This window comes from Vicia villosa, linkage group LG1 (assembly GCF_029867415.1).
Source record: "Vicia villosa cultivar HV-30 ecotype Madison, WI linkage group LG1, Vvil1.0, whole genome shotgun sequence".
Taxonomy (NCBI): Eukaryota; Viridiplantae; Streptophyta; class Magnoliopsida; order Fabales; family Fabaceae; genus Vicia; species Vicia villosa.
Genome location: NC_081180.1, coordinates 42,068,332 through 42,090,129, shown reverse-complemented (window position 1 = coordinate 42,090,129; position 21,798 = coordinate 42,068,332). Strand labels below are relative to the sequence as shown.

General features: G+C 32.9%; 2 protein-coding genes across 2 annotated transcripts; one reads left to right on the top strand and one right to left on the bottom strand.

Annotated features, from left to right (window-relative positions):
- Window positions 1-223: 223 nt before the first annotated feature.
- Window positions 224-799, bottom strand: LOC131621433 (uncharacterized). Its single transcript, XM_058892516.1, has one exon. The coding sequence runs from the start codon at window positions 797-799 to the stop codon at window positions 224-226; it is 576 nt and encodes a 191-aa protein (XP_058748499.1).
- Window positions 800-9,096: 8,297 nt separating this feature from the next.
- Window positions 9,097-16,695, top strand: LOC131604932 (ABC transporter A family member 7-like). Its single transcript, XM_058877347.1, has 18 exons — window positions 9,097-9,228; window positions 9,360-9,696; window positions 10,260-10,339; window positions 10,456-10,603; window positions 11,095-11,217; window positions 11,299-11,417; window positions 11,854-12,012; window positions 12,308-12,470; window positions 12,546-12,671; window positions 12,761-12,841; window positions 13,453-13,814; window positions 14,222-14,422; window positions 14,636-14,745; window positions 14,843-14,927; window positions 15,419-15,547; window positions 15,655-15,760; window positions 15,922-16,010; window positions 16,113-16,695. The coding sequence occupies exons 1-18, from the start codon at window positions 9,163-9,165 to the stop codon at window positions 16,410-16,412; spliced, it is 2,784 nt and encodes a 927-aa protein (XP_058733330.1). The 5' UTR covers window positions 9,097-9,162; the 3' UTR covers window positions 16,413-16,695.
- The last annotated feature ends 5,103 nt before the right edge of the window (window positions 16,696-21,798 follow it).

Sequence of the window (21,798 nt, the reverse complement as noted above, 5' to 3'; positions counted from 1 at the left end):
TATATTACTAATAAAAAGTAAATTTAATTAAATTTTTTTAACATGTTTTCTATTTTGTTTTTACTATCTCGGTGGCACACACTATATTATTAGACACATTTTGTTGTTTTTTTTTGTGTAAGCAAGATGGAATATATAGGAGAACAAAGGGTTCTCAAACCTGTTTACACAGAAGACGGAAAAGAACAAAAATCCGCCGAAAAGAAATTACAAACCAAAATAGCTATGAGAGAAAAAACAATGGGTCTTTAGTAAACTCATAGAAACTATATATTGGGTGCGTAATTTCTCCAAAAAACGACCACTTCCATAACACAGACTTGATTTTCCACACCGTATTATCAACATCCCAACCTTCATTGCGGAAACAAAAGCCGTTTCTAGATAACCAAAAAGTCCACACAATGGCTAACCATAACACCCCACATTTACTTTCCTTAACTTTCTTTTCTTTACAAAAGAGGAACCAATCCATAAAGCTTTGATGGCAATCTTCTTCCAAACCACCAATCGGTTTTCCAACCCAAACCGCTATCTCTCTCCACACCACACCCACCTCTTTACACTTGAAAAAAGAATGATCACAACTTTCCGGAATGGAACCACAAAAAGCACACAAAGAATTCTCTATTGACAAAAGAATACCCCTTCCCATCAATAAGTCCTTAGTTGGTAATCTATTAATTAAAATTCTCCAACCAAAGGCCTTAATATTAAACGGCACATACACCTTCCAAATTAAATCCTTCACAACATCGAGTCTATTCGGAGAACCGAAAGGATAAGTTAAGCCGGCCATAAACTCATAACAAGAAGCAACCGAAAACGAATCACCACCCGAACCGCTCCACTCAACCTTATCTCTCCCCTCCGTACGGATAAAACGGCCACTCAACCATAAATGAATAGAGTCATTTTCGGCCACCACCGTAGGCAGGGGCGGATCTAGACATTAAATATCAGTGTGGCTAAATATGGATGTTGAGCGTCCGATGCTTCTAGATTAGTCGAAAAAGTAGTTTTGTTTTTAGAAAGTATCGGAATTTTTTCTTCATCCTATAAAAAGAATAATGAAACCAATTGATTATAAATGAATGAGAGAAATTTGAAATACTCATTTTACCTTTGATTTTCAATCACCCACAAATAAATGCAATCAAACCAAGTAAAAAATAAATGAATATTGGATTAACAAATATGATAACAAGAGATAAATACGAGAGATGATTGGGTTCGAGAAGAAAAGAAAAAATGAAAGAGATAGAAAAAAAATGAGAGGACACTAAAAAAAAAAATTGAAATTACCCATCAACTATTACCCGAGAAAAATTAAAACTACAAAAAAGAAATAATAATAATTTTGTTGTGTTTTACTTTTTCCAGTCCAATATAAAAGAATCGACCTTTTAATACAAAAGATGATTTTTTTTTTTTTAGAAGTTAATTTAAAATATGATTGCAATCATTGTTTAATTTAAAAGTACCCATTAGTATTGTAATAAAAAAAATTAATTTTTAATCATTAGCTTATAATAGTTTTTTAACTTTAATACTAATAAGTTAGAAATATTAATAAGGTAGAAATACAAATAAGTTAGTTGAGTAAAATAAACTAATGAGTTAATTAAAACAACTTCTTTCTTAAAATAAAGTTTACTGTATAAATATTTTCAAATATTAAAAAATGATTTTAAAATATAGCCAACTCAAATGGTTAATAATTTAGAATGGTTCCTAAGGCTCTGTTTGGTAAAACTAGCTGATAGCTGATAGCTGATAGTTGGTAGCTTTTAGCTGGTAGCTGATAGCTGGTAGCTGATAATTGATAAGCTAATGTGAGTGTTTGGTAAATTAGCTGTTTCATTAGCTGATAGATACAAAATGGCATTAATGGCATTTTAATTAACGAGGGTGATAATATATTTTAGTTAAAATAATAAGGGTATTAATGGAAGAAAAACTCACAAGCTAAAAGCTACAAGCTCAAAAGCTACTTCAATTAGCTTTTGAAAAAAAAAGCTAAAAGCTAGTAAAAAAGCTACAAGCTAAAAGCTAAAATAGAGTTACCAAACAGAGCTTTTTTATTAATACGAGCTGAAAAGCTAAAAGCTAAAAGCTTTTTTTTTGTCTTACCAAACAGACTCTAAATATTGAAAAACACGTCTAGTCCAAAAAAAATTGCCTAGAATGGTTTATTTGTTCATCTCTCATATAATATGAAGAAAAAAAATTTGAAAAATCTGGTGTGGCTATAGCCACACCCTGCCTATGAATAGGTCCGCCCCTGACCGTAGGGTCGGAATCATCGTCCAACACCACTCCTAAATTCCCCCACTTCCACACTCCATGAACCCAACCTCCCATACTTGCCACCGACACTCTATCCAAACTAGATAACGCGAACAACTTTGGATACCGCTCCTTTAAACTATGCTTGTTCGCCCAACAAGATTCCCAAAACGGAGTCTTATAACCATTTCCGATCACAAACCTACAATTCGACACTATCGGATCTTCCACCATACTATTGCCTATGGAAACCAAGTCTTTCCACCATACCGAAAAAGAAGAAGAAGAAGAAGTGGAAGAAGGAGAAAAATTAGAAGACATACCTCCACAAAAAGATTTCATCACCAAGTCACCATACCGGGCTTTTAGAACTTTGTACCAAGGCGCTTCTTCCCCTTGTAAGATCCTCCGCCGCCATTTATTAAGAAGAGCAAGGTTGAAAGTACCGACATCCCTAAATCCGAGGCCACCTTTAGAAGTCGGAAGGCAAACATTCTTCCAACTAACCCAATGAATCTTCCTTCTCTCAATCAAACCTCCGCACCACAAGAAATGATTTTGAATCGACTCCACTTCCTTAGCTACCGAAGAAGGCATCTTGTAGAAAGACATTGTGAATATGGAAAGAGAACTTAGAATCGATTTAACAAGAGTGATCCTTCCACCCAAACTTAAGAAGCGATTTTTCCAACCCGACAACCTCCTCCTCAACTTAGAGACAAGATGCGACCAAGATTCCTTTTTCCGCGGATTACAACCCACCTTAATGCCAAGAAACAAAAAAGTACTCTCCTCCACCTTGCAAGACAAAACAAAAGAAGCGGCCTCCAAAAAGTTAGCACTAACATTTAAACCGATCAACTTACTTTTGTGATAATTGATACCAAGATCCGACGCCAACTCGAACGCCCTAAGAACCGCCTTAATCGCCCACACTTGCCTCCAAGAACCTTCCCCCACTAAAAGAGCGTCGTCCGCAAATTGGAGAATATCTATTGAACAACCTCCATTTACATCAATACCTTTGAACTCACCAATACCACATGATTTTTGAACAAGCCCCGTTAATCCCTCCGTCACCAACACAAAAAGAAAAGGAGATAGGGGGTCTCCTTGCCTCAACCCCTTCTTAACATCAAACTCTTTAGTTGGACTCCCATTCACCAAAACGGACATAGAACTACGGAAAATTAACATCTCCATCCATCTTAGCCACTTTCCGCCAAAACCCATCCTATCTAGCATATATCTAAGAAAGTTCCACGAAACCCTATCATAAGCCTTTTTAAAGTCAACCTTAAAGAGCAAAGTAGCTCTACCTTCTTGCTTCGAAAAATCAACCACTTCATTAGCCACCACCACCCCATCTAAAAGATGTCTTCCCGGAACAAACGCACTTTGACACGGAGAAATAATCGAATTCAAAACCAACTTCAATCTCCCCGCTAGAAGTTTAGAAATCGCCTTATACAAACAACCCACCAAACAAATAGGCCTAAAATCATCCAATCCCACCGGATTAGGAGATTTAGGAACCAAAGATAAGAAAGAAGAAATGATAGCCTTTGAAAGCGTTCCACCACCATGGAAGTGATTAAAAAACCTCAAAAAATCCTCCTTTAGGAAGAACCAACATCTCTTAATGAACAAAAAGGAGAAACCATCGGGACCCGGGCTTTTGTCGCTCCCACACCCCCATATTGCTTCCTTGATCTCACCTTCTTCGAAAGGCCTTTCAAGAGCAACACGATCAACCTCATTTAAGCTCTTAAAAGGGATACCATCAAGGTTCACTCTATCTTCCTCTAACTCAACAAATTTCAAAGCAAAGTGATTGCGGACTTCCTCCTTAACCTCTTCTACTTTTTCTACTAAACCTCCGGGACAAACCAAAGGACCGATGTGGTTGCGCCTTCTCTTCTCTTTAACCACATTATGAAAAAAACGCGAATTGGAATCCCCATCATTCAACCACTTAAGCCTAGATTTTTGAACGAGCATGTTTTCCTTAATCCTAAGATTCAACCACAACCTTTTATTCGCCTCACTTCTATCTTGCAAAGAGACAAGAAAATCCTCCTCCGCCACTTCCTCCAAAATAGAGTCTCCCTTGTTCATCTCCTTCATGCTTTCCTCCAAATCCAAGTCGACCTTACCAAAAATCGTAGTATTCCACCATCTTAGTCTCTCTTTCAACCTTTTCAATTTTTCATAAAGCACAAAATCGGGTCTACCTACCACCTTCATCTCTTTCCATTCCGCTTCAACAAAAGAAAGAAACACCGGAAAAGAGAACCAATCATTATTAAATTTGAATGGTTTAGGACCCCAATTAGAATTGTCCTTCACCAACCAAACCGGACAATGGTCCGAAATATCTCTACTCCCAACAAATTGACCAACCAAACACCATCTATCCACCACAACATTAGACACCAAGAATCGATCGATCCTACTCATGGCTCTCCCACAACCACTATACCAAGAAAACTTCTTTCCTTTGCAAGGAATATCCACCAAATCTATGTCCTCAATGAACTTACCGAATAACTCTTCTTCGTTTGAAAGAACCCCATCCCTCCTACCTTTCCTCTCCGATGGATTTTTGATAGAATTAAAATCCCCACCAGTAATCCACTCCCCATCACAATATGAATTCTTCAACAACAAAATATTAGCCCACATAACTTTCTTCTTCACTAAAAAGCACGAAGAGTATACATTTAGAATGTAATAAATATCCCCCTTCAACTTTACTTTGATACCTAAAAAGCCTTCACCTTTGAAACTCACTAAAACTTCCACAACACCTATCTTCCAAAGAATTAACATACCTCCCGACATACCCAACGAATTTGAATAAGAGAAACCTATGTCCTCCTTGGTCCAAAAACTATGAGCTAATCCTTCCGTAGTTTGTTGTTGTTAAAAAATCAATAAAATAAGTAACAATGTCTTATCAAAATTAAACATATATCACCTTAGATCTTAAATACAGTAAATATACAGTTTCTCCGTAATTCATATTAGGGGTTTGTTTAGTAAAAATAGCAGTTGACTGATAAGTTAGCTTATAGTTTATAGCTTATGACTGATAACTGATAGCTTATAGTTTATAGCTGATAGTTGAGACTGATAGCTGATAAGTTAATTGAAGTATTTGATAAAATTAACGGTTCAACTAACTTATAAATATAAAATGATATAAATTTTTTTAATACATAATTATTTCATTTTAAGTTAAAATAAATTATAAAGGATAAAAGTGAGTTTTTGTTAAAATAATAAGGATAAAATCGGAAGAAAAAATGATAAACTATAAGCTACTCCTATAAGCTAAAATGGAAAAATAAACTATAAGCTCGTGATGACAAAACCGTTGCCAAACAAGTCTAAATTGTCAGTTGAACTTATAAGCTATAAGTCATAAGTTATAAACTCAAAAATTTGTCTTACCAAACAGACTCAAGAGGTCATAGTTAGAAAAACCAATTTAAGAAAAATGAACATGGAAATACAAATTAAAAAAGGGTTAATAGTAGTTTACCCTATGTAATATGAGCGTGTTTCGGTTTATCCCCACCGTTACCAAATGCAGGTTTTGGCAACGGTTTTTTTGAAAAAATCGTTGTCAAAAGGTAGGGAAGGGGAAAAAGCAAAATTCGCTAAGGTGAATTACTATTAACCCTTAAAAAAATAAATTGAGAGAAACAAAGTGATAATGAGTTGTATTAAAATTTATAGTGAAGATTTATTTTGATTCTTCACAAAAACCTACACAACCCAAATTAATCGTTCACAAAAAAATCTGATTTAATTCTTACAAAATTTAATCAATCAAGGTTAAATTTTTCAATATGACATAGTAATTCAATTAAATAGAAAAACATAGTAATTCAGTTAAATATTAATTATTTTATTTATATTTAATTAGTTGTAGTTAAGATTTACATTTTATTAATTTTATTTTTTAATCTGTGTATTATTTAAATAAGTAAATAATTAAATATTTATTTTGAATTATTAAGTTAATTATTATTTATTAGAAATATTAACAACAAAAATTGACTGGTCTAGTGATAAAGGGACTACCATTTAATCTAAATGGACGTAGATTCTTATTTTTTGTTAAATTCAAAATTATTTAATATTATTATAAATTATGGAAATTATTTATTGACAATGTACATTGGCTGGCCTAATGATAAAGAATTAAAGACCGACTTAAAAGTTCTTCAGTTCGAGTTTTAAAAAAGATTAATTATATATTTTTAAATATAATTCATTATTTGTAATTTAATCACGTTAGAGTGCTATATATTAAATAATAACTATTGTTGCATTAATCTCTAAAATTGACAACTATTTATTTAGGTAATTTTTTTAAAAAAAATAAAAAATAAAATGGAGAAAATATATATTTCAATAACTTAGAAATTTTATATAAAATAACATATTTTTCAATATTTTAATATATTATATAATATATTGACTTTTGTTAAGTAACATTAATTTGTTCAAATGTTTCAGAATATTTAAATATTATTCTTACTTAAACCACGTTTAATTCCTATGTACATCATATTTTTCTAGAATAGTTTCAAAATTTAAATTCAACTATAATAATTTAAAGTATTGCATGTAGTCAATCTGAATGTGTAGTAAATAAGTTAATAATAATTTTAATCAACTTTATAAAATAGTTATTTTTAATTTAAATTTGATTCAATAACAAAATTATTGCATTAAATATATTTTTATCTTCTAAGCATAATAACTTTTATTTTTCATCCCTCTTGATATTCAAATATTTTATTATTAATTTTAGTATTTATTTTTGTTAAAGTTCACATTGCAAGTTTTAAATGAATTTTTTATGACATGATATTATCGATAAAATACTAATAAAAAATGTCAATTAATGTTCAAAACTCATTTATCTTTTAAAATTTTATTTATCAACAAAATAAATTAATCAATAAGCATCTGCAAAGGAAAATAAACATTTTTTTTTGGCTTTATATGAACATTTTCTTTTAACTTACCATATACTATATCACAATTTTTGTCAAACGGGAATAATATAATTAAATACACCCATAATATAATAGGAATATCCAAATATTATATATATAATAATATTATCATTGTATCAAAATTAAAGTTAATAAAATCTTATTTAAGATGAATTATGTCTCTGGATGAAATAAATTGTCTTTATCATCAATTAAAAATAAATATTAATCTATGGTTAGTTGGTTCAGTGGTGATTAACGCTAGATTTAGTAGGGAGGATCACAGTTGGATTATCACAAGTGCGATTAAGAGGGAACCGAAACTATTTGATGCAAAAAATGAATTCCGAACCAAATTAGTCAATTTAGTGGACTGAATACTGGTGGTAAAAAAATTGAATAAATTTAATTATGATAATTTAATACTTAATTTTAAATTGTAACTAAATTAGGTATTAAATTATCTTGATTAAATTTATCTTATTCTTAGCAAATAGAAAATGCTTAGACTTTTTTAAATAGAAAATACTTAGAATTTTTTAAAAGTCTATTTAGCTAAAAAAAAAGATAGAAAATGCTTAGACTTTTTTACAAGTCTATTTAACTAAAAAAGTTAGGCTAAAAATAATAAAAATATATATTTAAACCAAATGCCTATTTAAATAAATATGAATAACTTTATTTAATGTTATTATCATATTATATTTGTAATTTGAATTTAAATATAAAAATCAAACTTAATTATTTTGAAGAACTTAAGTAAATAAACTCAAAAAATTAACAATTAAAGTGGCATAAATGGATGCAGATAAGCATTTAGTGTCGTTGATATTTTAATTTGTTAGTTTACTTAAACATAGGCTAGACTTATACTTTGAAATTTTTAGTATTAATTCCATGATCTCTATTAAAAATTAATTAAAATTAAAATACTTTTAAAATTATACTCTAATATAACGACCCGTATGCATTCTTGTTTTTTTCTCCAATTTATTTGATAATAAATAGCAGTATTTGTTAAAAAAACAAATGAAACAAATAAAAATGACAAACATTGGTTTTCCTTACTTCGCTTAATATAGCGGACTAATTTTGCTGAAAATTCAAAATGGAAAAATCTTAAAACAAGAACAAGACTAATTTTGCTGAAAATTCAAAATCTTAAAAAAATCAAGACTAATTTGTTGAAAATTCAAAATAGAAAAATCTTAAAAGAAGAAAAATACGTAATCTATGTTTGTTTTTAAGAGCAAATTGGATATTATGCCTTACTTTTATAATATTATAATATGGTATTTCACAATTGATGAACTTTTCTACTAACTACTACTATAAGTCATTTTCATTTTTATGCCGCTATTAATGATTTCATTTTAAGCACAATTTTTGATGATTTCCAAAAGCATTGTGTTTTTGCAAAGTACACGCACATATTTTATTTGAGAAAAGCTACATGATTCAAAAGAATTATTTGTAATTAAATAATCATAACCCATTAATTAATTAATTAATTAAGGGTAAGTTTGGGTGTGTGGTATCAAATGGAATTAAATTAGATGAAATAATTAAGGGTAAGTTTGGATGTGTGGTATCAAAATCAAATGGAATTAGACGAAAATAATGAGATTTTATTTTTTGAATTTGGAAATAATCGATAATAGATGTAACAAATGTGCGATAAAATCTACTATATTTTATTTTATTTTATTTTTCATTCGATTTTACGTGTATGCAATAGAATAAACTAATTTGTATAATTTTGTGAGGTACAGTAGCATATAAAAGATGAGAAGAGCGTTCAAATTGACTGAGAAAACTAAGAGACTAACAAGTGCAATTTAACAGTGACAGAAAAAAAATGGTTAATCCTTCTAGCTTCTGCACTCAAACAAACGCGCTTCTCAGGAAGAACTTAACCTTCCAGGTACGCACAATCACCACCATTTCAAATCACTTATTCAGTTTTTCATCATTATAAAATCAATTATTCATTTCACTTCACTGAACGTGTCTGTTCTTCTTCCATGCTACTATATTGCATGATCACGTTTACAGAAACGCAACGTGAAAACCAACCTTCGCCTGATTCTATTCCCATTGATCCTTTGCATCTTGCTTGTTCTTATTCAAAGCTTAATTGACTCTCAATTCGAGAAGCCTGAATTCAAATGCGGTTGCGCCTGTCCCGATAAAAGAACAACATGTAACAATTCGGAGAAGGTTTGCGGGGCTCAGTATTCCAAACGGATTCAAACTTTAGACTGTGCAATTCCTAAGCCACCGGAATGGCCTCCCATTTTGCAACTTCCTTCGGCCTTTTGCAACGATACTAGAACCGGCACCTGTCCTGTTAAAGTGCTTTTCACTGCCAAAAATCAATCCTTTGGACAGAGTATAGCATTTATTTTTCATTATTTTGTTTCAAATTTCTACTGTTTGCTTCATGTGTGTTTAGCTTAAAGTTCATTCTCTAGGCAGAAGTGGTTTTGATAATAGTGATTTTAAATTGCGGTTACTGGTAATTGTTATCTAAGAAGCTTTTTATTACAGTAACCGTAATTTAAAATTACTGTTATCAAAATTGCGGGCGCAAAACCCTTGCTTTTGCATCTTGTATAATTTTAAATTGCGGTTACAGGTAGTAGTTATCTGAGAAACTTTTTATTACTGTAACCGCAAATTAAAATTACTGTTAACCATATTTGCGAGCGCAATACCCTTGCTTTTGCACCTTGTATAATTTTAAATTGGGGTTACAGACAGTTGTTATCCGAGAAACTTTTTATTACTGTAACCACAATTAGAAACTTTTTATTACTGTAACCACAATTTAAAATTACTGTTATCAAAATTGCGGTCACAAAACCCTTGCTTTTGCATCTTGTATAGTCAAACTAAACGCGCACTTCGCCTTGATTGTTTGCCTGGTGTTTAACTTGTTTTTTGTTTTCACAGTTGTGTCTGACAATATGTTCCCAAGTGCTCTCACTGTGAATGACTCTGATATCATGGCTAGTTTGGCATGGAATGTGGTGGTGAGTTTTTATTTGCAATTCAGAAGTATTTATATTTTCCTGTTTTGAGTTTTAATTATTGTTTATTGGTTTATTTGTGTTTTGTTGTTGGTGGTGCAACTTGGAAAACAATATAGGGATCTGAAGTTAATCCTGACGACACCTATTTTGCTGAACCTGCTTTTACTTCGGGTTTTCCCCTTTATTATGTACAAAATGAATGTCCGGAGGACAACTCTGGACTCACATTTCCCAACCATATAGAAGGCACAACTTCGGATAAAGGTAAGTAACATCCTTGAAATGCAATGTATGATAATAGACACAGGATATCCTGGACATGTTTATTCGCAATATGCCCTAATGGCTGTGCAATGCTTTACAATGTCTGAATGCAATCAGTCTTTTTTGTTGCTTTTGTGTTTCACAAAGCATTGAAATGCTTGATGACAGAAAATGAAATAATCAAATAGTTTGTTACTGAGAATATGTAGCTGTATGATCATCATGTCTGTTTCAAACCTTGTCTGCTGTTTGTGATGTGGGGGCTACTTGATAGGTTATTCTTGGGGTTCTTGACTTGAGCCTAACTCTTCATGTACCTACTTGTGCGGTGACAATAATCTTGTTCACACCGTAACAGATTGTTTAAATACATTTTTAACAAATGACGGGGAGTAAAATGTTAATGATTGATTTTATTTCCACATGAAGATGTTATTTTTAACAAATGACGGGGAGTAAAATGTTAATGATTGATTTATTTCCACATGAAGATGTAGAAATCAAATGTGCCCAAGGTACAAGTTTTTGGCGTAAAAGCTCTTCTGATATCAACAATGAGTTATATAAGTCTTATCAAAGAAATAAGACTGGACGGGTCGATGACGTAACTTCAGGTACTTTTATTATTATGTTTCAACTTACTTGACGTGTGAAAGACAATACTCATTTTTATGTACTGTTTTGACATTTTGCAGCTTTTGATTTTCTTGATTCAAATGAGGATGGATTCAATATCACTGTCTGGTACAGGTCATACTTGAAGGATAGCACTGGTTCTCCTCCACTGTTGCGGATTCCCCGTTCTGTAAATCTTGTATATATCTAAAACTTATTATAATTATTGCCTCCTCCTTGCTGCTGTTAACCTAAATCCCTAATAATGGATATATATACTACTATGAAACAGAAAACTTAATCTAAGCTTAAAAAAACATCCAACTTAAGAGCCTGTGCTATGAATATATCAATGTTTATTTTTTTTTATATATACAGTTCAGTCCAAACTTAATAGCCTGTGCAATGCATAATTTAATTGGGAAGAAGTTAGCAAAACTATGATTATGATGCACATGCAGTATTGAGTTACTATATTTCAAGTTTTAACACTAATTACATCATTAAATTTCACTTACCTAACATAATGATAATAATTCCCCTTTCTATACATTTTCCGACTTTTTTATTTTAAAAGTATACGAGCCTTTCTTTACCTGAATATTGGAAGATAATAGTGACTGATATACATGCAGATATCAAATGCCTACCTGCAGTTTCTGCGTGGACCGGGGACCAAAATGTTATTTGAGTTTGTGAAGGAAATGCCAAAATTTTCCACCCCAGTTAGGATTGAGGTAGCTTCTCTCCTGGGCGGTCTGTTCTTTACATGGGTTGTCCTGCAACTTTTTCCGGTAAGTGCAGAAATATCTGAACAAAAATATCAGCAAGAATAGGCAGCTATCAACCAATTTTAGTTGTTTTTAAATAGCTATGATGTTCTTTATTGTTTACCTGTCTCTAAATCACCTTTATATGTTACCATGATGAAGGTAAACTTTCCTTTTGGATTTTCTGCTTATGGTAGAATACATGATTCAGATTCAAAGTCAACAGTTGTATCTAACATCCAATGCAAACACAACAAAATAGATGTTTTTGTGTGTTTATCTGTTCAACAGGAGTAAGATATACATGTATTTTATGTAGGTTGTTCTGACATCAATGGTTTATGAGAAGGAACAAAAACTAAGAATCATGATGAAAATGCATGGTCTTGGCGATGGACCGTATTGGATAATTTCATATGGTTATTTTCTTGCAATATCAGTGACCTACATGTTGTGTTTTGTGATATTCGGCTCAGTCTTAGGTAAGAATATATTCATTTAACTCTCATTTCTTGGCATTTTTCCATTCTGTCTGATGCTTCTGACTTTATTTTCAGGACTAAAATTCTTCTACTTGAATGACTACAGCATCCAATTCGTGTTTTATTTCATCTATATAAACTTACAAATTTCTCTGGCATTTTTGTTGTCTTCATTTTTTTCAAATGTTAGGACTGCTACAGGTTAGTTCATTATTATGTGTGTATTAGTGTTTTATTCTCTCAGATCTCATTACGGACTTATGTTTTTTTTTTTTTTTTTATATTCGCAGTGACATCATATATAGCTGTCTTTGGAACTGGGTTATTAGGCGGCTTTCTTTTCCAAAATTTTCTAGATTCATCATTTCCAAGTAAGTTACATGACTAAATCCACCTACATATAATATTAATAAAGCCAAACACTAGCATTTTTTGTTCAAATTCAAGACCTCCTCCCTCCCTAATAAACCCTATATTGACCAATACTTTCCATTGCGCTTAATCTTGTTATAAGTAAAACACAACTTCCAAACATCAGCCTGATAAAACATAGAACTTTGGCAACTAGTACTCCTCGATTCGCAGAAGTTGCCAATGTCTTCTTTTGTCTCTCCTTGCTTCTCTTGGTATGATCCCAAACTGTAATATGAGCAATACAAGGAGCAACTAGAGTTATAACTTGGGTTAGTTGAGGCACCATACTAATGTGATATGACATAAGCAACATAAGGAATAAGCACCATTGCTTTACTAGCAATGCGACGCTTCTCTGAAGTGAGACAGAGTTGGCAGTTAAGGTTATATAGCATATTAGTGAGAAATTCAGAAATTATTCTGTTCACTACAAATTTACATGACTGATATGATCAGTGGTTAGAAGTTTTATCTACATATATTTCACATCAGTCATTTTTATGCGTCACATGTCTCTATTTGCAGCTTCTAACCATTTAGTTTGCTCATTTCTATGCTATTTCTGCAGGAGGATGGATCATTTGTATGGAGTTGTATCCTGGCTTTGCTTTATATCGTGGGTTGTACGAGTTTGCACAGTCTGCCAACAATGCTGCTAATTCAGGGGCTTCTGGTATGCAGTGGCAGGATCTAAGTGATAGCTCCAATGGCATGAAAGAGGTCTTAATTATCATGTTTGTTGAGTGGAAACTAGTGCTTTTTGTTGCTTATTACGTCGATCAAGTATTGTCGACAGGAGGTGGAAAAAGTCCACTTTTCTTCTTGAAAAGATTTCAGAAAAAACCTCTTACGTTAATCAGTAAGCTCGGTATTCAAAGGCAGGGGTCAAATGTTTTGGCTCAGATGGAGAAACCAGATGTCATCCAAGAGGTAATTTATGTGTACTGAATAAATATGTTCACCTTCTAGATTATGAAATTAAGAAAGCTAATATCCATTACAAGGGTGCATTTCACCTGTTTTTAGAAATTAACGTGCTGCATCAGTCACGAGTAGGATTGTGATTTACAAAACTTAGAGAACAAAATAACTTTCCTTTCAGTCACAACCTTTTCCTTTGTTTGAACATCAGTTTTGTATTATAAAAAAATTAACTCCAAGGTCTGAGTTTTAAACAAATAACTTCAGCGAGGTTCTTCTTAAAATGGATTTTGAACTTCAAGAGCCACTTCTTAACATTTCAGATTTGGAGTTGAATGAATTGGTCTGCTACACAGGCTTAGTTAAATGCATAATGTATTAAATAAGTTTTTTTTTTTCTTTTTTTTTTCCTTAAGAGGGAGAAGGTGGAGCAGCTACTACTTGAACCAACCGTTAATCATGCAATTGTTTGCGATGACCTTAAAAAATTCTATCCAGGAAGGGATGGAAATCCAGGGAAATTCGCAGTGAAAGAATTGTTCCTTGCTGTGCCTCGAGGGGAATGCTTCGGTATGCTAGGTCCTAATGGTGCAGGGAAGACTTCTTTCATTAGTATGGTCAGTTAAAAGTTGATTTTGTTCAATATATTTTTTTGTTGGTAAATTACATATATTCAAAAAGATGCTTGATCCATACATATTATGAGGACATATGACTATGGACCTCTGGCTCTGATGCGAAGTTCTACTGTAATTCAATGAATCATTTTTCATCCTTTGAATGGCTTTCTCCTTTATTTATAAATTTAATCATCTTATGTGTGCTTATAGATGATTGGTCTCACAAAGCCGACATCTGGTGCCGCATATGTTCAAGGCCTAGACATAAGAGCTCATATGGATGAAATATATACTAGCATGGGAGTATGCCCACAGCATGAGTAAGCTAAAATTTTCCTCCAATGCTTATGCTTTTCCTGAAATCAAATTTGTATCAATTTAAAGAAATTTCTAAATTTTTTCCTCATGATACTATAGCTTGCTATGGGAAAGCTTGACCGGTAGAGAGCACCTACTATTTTATGGTAGACTAAAAAATCTTAAAGGTTCCGTCTTGACTCAAGTAAGTTCATTCGACAGGAATTCTTTCTGTTTGAAATATTAAGATTATTATCACTGTGCTAGGAGACTGATTATGTAAGGAGTGTTAAGTCTTACAAAATTTTCTTTTAAAGTATAAATAGGTTTTTATGCGATATATTAACACAGCATTATGTATTCATGTTAGTTTTTTCTACTTACTATTACATTGTGTGGTTTTGTTCAAGGACTCAATCATATATAAACCAGTTACGGAACAAGATTTTTATCATTACAAATGAAACATCTCAGTTTTATTCAGAAAAAAGTAATTTAAAATTTGGAGAAGACAACACAATTTAGGTGCTTTGATAACATGTTTCTCCTCCAATTTTTATTGCTTGTTTTTCTGTTAAGAGTCTGGATCTATAAAAGACGATGTAGTTTAGATGCAATTTGAACAACTTTCTCTTTAACTGGCACTTGTTTAGCCGGGAAATTTTTAACTAATTATCTTCCATTCTATTGTTACAGGCAGTAGAAGAATCTTTGAAGAGTTTAAACCTTTTCCATGGAGGGGTTGCTGATAAACAAGCTGGAAAGTACAGTGGAGGGATGAAGAGGAGGCTTAGTGTTGCAATTTCATTGATTGGAGACCCTAAAGTTTGTATTTCTTTTCAACTCAATTTGATCATTTTTTTCCTTTTAATTTTTTTTAATATAAAAGAAGATTCAAGTTTTATATTTTGTAAATGCCAATCCAAATTTAGGTTGTTTATATGGATGAACCAAGTACCGGATTAGACCCTGCTTCAAGGAAATGCCTATGGAATGTTATTAAGCTTGCAAAAAGAGACCGTGCAATCATTCTCACTAGTATTTTCTCGCTCTCATGGATTTTATAGCACTATATTCTGCTTCTAGTTTATGCTTTAGATACTTTAGCTTGTTTAATATTTGATTCCATAACAACTTGAGTGTGTACTTTCTTCCCCTCTCTATGTATACGTTGATAAATCTATCTTTTTTGCTTTCAGCACATTCTATGGAAGAGGCAGAGGCCTTATGTGATCGATTAGGAATTTTCGTAGATGGTAGCTTGCAGTGCATAGGAAATCCAAAGGAGGTACATTGCTCAAGTGATATGCTTTATCAAAATGAAACTGTTAAACGGGCTTGCGTATAAACATCTTGATTTTTCTTCGCTTCTTCTGTTGTTTTGTCATAGCTGAAAGGCAGATATGGAGGAACTTATGTGTTCACAATGACAACATCTTCCGATCACGAGAAGGATGTGGAGAACATGGTACGACGGCTCACCCCAAATGCCAACAAGATATACTGTCTCTCTGGTACCCAGAAATTTGAGCTACCAAAAGAGGATGTTAAGATTGCCAATGTATTCCAAGCAGTTGAACATGCAAAAAGAAGGTTTACTGTTTTTGCATGGGGTTTAGCAGACACCACATTAGAAGATGTCTTTATTAAGGTTGCACGCGAGGCTCAGGCATTTGATACCTTATTATAGTTTTTACTCCTTTCAAGGTTAAGATTATATTTGAATGATCTTACAAAAAGAAAAGTATTATGTGAATTTTCAGATCCATTTAACAAATTTTGGAGTGATTTACCTTCATAAACTTTGCTTTGATGAGGACATGAAACCTTTACATGTCATATCACTACAAATATGCCTATACTAGTTTACTATATAATATAAGATTAGATGGTTCAAACTATTTTATTCATCATATATGCTAAACACTAGACAAATGATATTTGATGACTTATTCATGCTGATTTGTGGTTAACGCAATTTTTTGCAATGCAACATGCTACTTGGGGAAATGGAGGAATGATATGGTGAAAGTGGTGTATTTTAACTTTGTGTTGTTTTGAAAGTTGGTAATTAATTCTATCTTGAGTTATAATTTTGGTTCAAAAGTTTGTAATTAACCATGTAATGAGTTATAACTATAATCTGAAAGTTTGTTATTAATTTTGTGTTGAGTTGTGATTTGGCTCTTAAAGTTTGTAAATAACTTTGTGTTGAGTTTTAACTCTGGTACGAAAGTTTGTAACTAATTATGTGTTGTAATTTTAGTCTGAAAATTTGTAACTAACTACTCCCGCGGGTCTTATTTATAAAAAAATTTGCTTTTTAGATACATTGAAAAACTATTGTATCAAGATAATATATGAATCATATACATTTTTTTTTTAATGAATCTAAAAAGTAAATTTTTTCTTATAAATAAGACCAGAAAATATTCTTTATTAATTAGTTACAAAAGAGTTTGATGAGAAACTTGCTATGGAAGTTATGTATATGACTTAAGTTTGTTAAAGTTTATCTTATATATAACTATCTAGATCAATCACTGAAAATTATTTTAATTATCAACAAATTATTCTCACTTGTTCTGTATAATTTCAAACTTATAAAGTGCACTAGATTGAGTCACGAGCAACCCAGTTCTAATTATTCTTTATTAAGTTGTCAATATTTTATTTAATTGATGATAATCCCAAACATTGAATGAAACGAACACACTTATGTTTTTCACATTGCTGATGAGATTGAGCCATATTTTTAAAGATACAAGAAACATCTTAAAAGGTTGAACTCTAACATAAACGAAAACTGAATAATGTAATTGCTAAGAGTATAATATGTGACAACCTTTATAGATTAAGGACTATAGAGGATTTAAGGTATACTGTGGGGTTGAGAGCTAGCTCGCATAGGGGTGAGAAACTCTTATGTGGTTTTATGTATTAGAATTCTTCTCAACTTTAGTGTTGAGGTATTTATAGCGGTGATGATCCTGAGCCCTTGAAAACTGATATCGTCATTGAGAAGATGCAGAAGTCGACAGTTAGTCCACTATTATTGTGGAGAATGTGGTCAAATGTTTCCTTCTGTACCGTTATGGTACAGAGACACGTCATTCCCACATTTTCCTACCCTTGCGCAACTCGTGCTAGAGGAGGGAGACATATTCAATATAGGGGTGACACATCTAATAAATGGCCAATTGATCTAGTAGACAGGTGGTCAGGAGAACTTTATGGCGAGACAAAGTGTCATCTGCCTTTCTTGTCACCTCTCATGGCCCCTTACAAATATACCAACACAGAATCTCTCAAGCACGAGGGCTTAAAGAGGGCGAAGTGATTTAATTCATTTTCCTCTTACACAGGTGAATCTCTCATGCACACACCCACGCTCACACGTACGCAGTGTAAACTAGATAAAATATTTATTTTTGGTTGGGGATAAGCCATTGTAAAATCTGAAGAACTGCTTGAATCGAAGGTTCGTGGGCATAACTTGTAAAAGATCAAGTTTATAGTCAAAATCTCAAGAAGATCTCTTGTTAAGGACTAATCCTAAAATATATTTTGATGTGTGTGTTAACATGGTAATCTACATTTCAATTTTTTGAAGATATAAGTATCATTAAAACATATTCAATTAGGTCTTTAATGAAATATGCTTCCACTATTTTAGTAAAACCAAATAACCCACAATATTTTATTCAAAAAATCCCGTTGGAATATTTTCTAGTGGATCGAGATTCATATTTCACATTGTTTTAAGTCAAGGGTAGGCTGATTATACAAAATTCAGTTATTTAGATAGGAACTCCTTCCGATTATATCTAATACAACTCTTAATTATTATCAGTTGGATAATTAACTCCTTATTCTAATTCATTATATGGATTGTTCCCAACTCTTGCTTCAAACACATATTATTCATCATATAAATAACTCCTTATTATAATTAGTTTAGTTAAGTTAAGCCCAAAGTTTTAGCAATTGGATAGTACATTTACCACATCACATCTTACTAATAAAGAACACGGAACTCACGATGAGAAAAACCTACATTATTCGATACTAGTCTTGATGGATTTAAATATTGGATAACTTTTAATATTTATTTTGAGAGAATTTGCAATTAATTTGATATCTTTGACTTATTTATCATATAAGTCGTCTCTCACATGAATCAACATACATTCACACGCATCAACATACAAATAAAAATAAAAAGATACGATTATGGCCCATAGCAAGATTGTCCCCTCAAGCAAATAAGGGAACCTAAGCTAAATCTAAGAACGACCTATGTTTATCCATGTCAAACCTCCATGATTGTCCTCCTTTGATCTTGTCTTCTTCTCTCTCTTCATTACATAACTTAAAATAGTACTCGTTTTACATATGAGAGAATGAGATGAGAAAATAAGTTATATATAGAGTAGAGAGAAATATACAATATGCAAGTTGTAATACTCGGTATTATATTCATCCAATAACTATTGTTAATTTGTAGTGACATAGAAATTGGATGAGCATGATACACATTACTCTAATGGACTTAATATGAGTTATAAGCCCATTTGTAGTGATGAGGGGCATTTTAGTCTTTTCACCCATTAAGTAGGACAAAGCCTTGTTTGGTTATTGACCCTTTTTTACTTATCAAATCAGAATTTGGAAATTAGAAGTAGAAGGAAGAAAGAAACGTGAAATAGAAGGAGGAAAGGAGAGGAGCCATTGCTATCTTCAAGCCTTGCATGCACCAAGATTCAACCTTGAACTCAGATTTTCACCCCCAATCTCGTTTCCGCTTCATCTTATTCATTTAGGCGAGTCCATAGATAGAAAATGAGGGATTTAAAGCATGTTGGATATATTGGAGTTTATGGTTTGAGAAGTTTTGCATGATTAATGGTGATTAGGATGCTTTAGAGTGTTAATCAAGGTTAATGCATGTGTTCAAACCTGTTAATTGTTGATAAAATGTGTATTGCATGTGAATTTGGTGGTTGGAAATACCTTGATGCATGTCTGATGCATTATGTTTTTTTTTCCTGAAAAATCGCTATCCCTCTAAGCGGACTAAGGCCGCTAAGCGGATGTTGTTTGTGATTTTCAGAAAATCGCTAGTCCGCTAAGCGGATGCTGTTTTCATTTTCAGAAAATCGCGAGGCCGCTAAGAGGACACAGGTCGCTAAGCGAGATCGCGAAAAAAGTGATATTCTGGATTTAGTTCCATGTAGTGCGCTAGAAGCTCGCTAAGCGGACTGTGCTGTGCAGAATTTTATTTTTCTTTCCCTGAGTCCAGTTTTGGTTCCCTAGTCGGAACCAGACTCCTTTCCAGCTTTTAGTACGTACCTGTAGGTTGTATGTATGGTGTATTATGGCATGTAATTCCGGAATTTCATTCAATTACTTATGTATACGTATTATGCATAATAATAATAAGAATGTTAATTCAATTATTCTTGACTACTTGCTCATGCCTAATGATGTAATATAATTATATGTGGTGTTTCATGAGTGATTGCTATTACCCGTTGTTCTGGTTGAACATTCGGGGTTGTTTGTATTGTATGACTCGACGCTTGGCGTGTTTGTGTATGCTTGAATCGAAGCAAGTCAGCTACTAGGTTCGTTTTATGACTCGGGATTCGTAATCAATGAGTCGTCCCTGGCTTCGTGATCAACGAGACTGCCTTGGTTGTGTGACCAAAGGGCTCACACCTGAGCTACCGTTACAGTGTGCTTGTGGGGGTCTGGGGGCATTTACTCACTTGGCGTTAACACACTTGCGTGCTCGGTATGGTGGGGTTATGAGGCCACATAGGCAATAACATATCGGTAACTCACCTCTAGTGATGTCATTTAGACTAATCACTAGGCTTTCGCCCGGTGGGCTCATGGAGTCAAGATGGCGTATTGCACTTGGCGTTAACACGCTTGCGTGAAGATTATTAATGGGACAATGATGTCACTTAGGCCAAGGTCATCTCGCGGCTACATAGGCTTGAGTGAACCCATCTAATCATTCTTGCAGCGTGCTTGTGCAAGTATCTTGACAATAGACATGGGAGTTAACCCATTGAGGGTGTGTTGTGTAAACTAGTAGTGGAATTAACGTGCTTCTGGATTCTCCGTACATGGGTAGGAGTTTGCATACATGATTGTCTGTGTAAATTATGTATTTGTGCCATGATGAGTCCTATGGTGGACAAATCACTTGTTTGCTCCGTGCTTGTACCAAATGTGAGAATAAACCTCGGATCAATGGTTGATTCGGTTTTGTGATTCATGTACCCTGTAGACCCGAGTGGACCCATAGGATATGTGGACTCACTGAGATTTAGTAATCTCATCCCACTCCAATTCTTATCTTTTCAGGTGGTTCGAGGCAGAATCGAGGTAAAGGCAAGATGAATTAGTTGCTTGTGACTCTTAGATGGATGCCTTATCTCTTGTTCCACCGTAGTGCTTTCATAGTACTTGTCTTTTGGGATATTGTACTAGCATATGTGATGTATTATTTTGGCCATGATACATTCGGCTTTTTGTACCTCGTATTGATGATGTACTTTCATTTTCCGCTGTGATATTATGTTATGTTGTCTTTATTTACCATTATTAGCATTACACGCATATTATTCTAGACATGTATGTGTGGGGTGTTACACAAGTCATATTTAAAAATCCCAAAACAAAATAAAAGAAACTAAGGTTATAACTTCTCACCAAAAGCAACAATAATAAATACACGTTTATTATTATAAAATTCTGTTAATTAATTAAATTAAAATTTTGTGATTAATCACACTACATAGAGTTAGTAGGGGTTCCATTGCTCGATCAACACTGGATGCTTTTTACAAATATTAAAGACACAACTCTTAAATCATCATAAACTCTAACCGTATAACTCATAACAACACAACTCTTGTGTCATCATAAACTCCAATGCAACACATTCATACAATCAAAAACATAGTGATCGTTTATTCAATATAATTGATTAAAATATCATTGCTTCACAATACAAATGTCAAATTCCGAAGCAGAATGAATATTGATCATTCAAATGTATA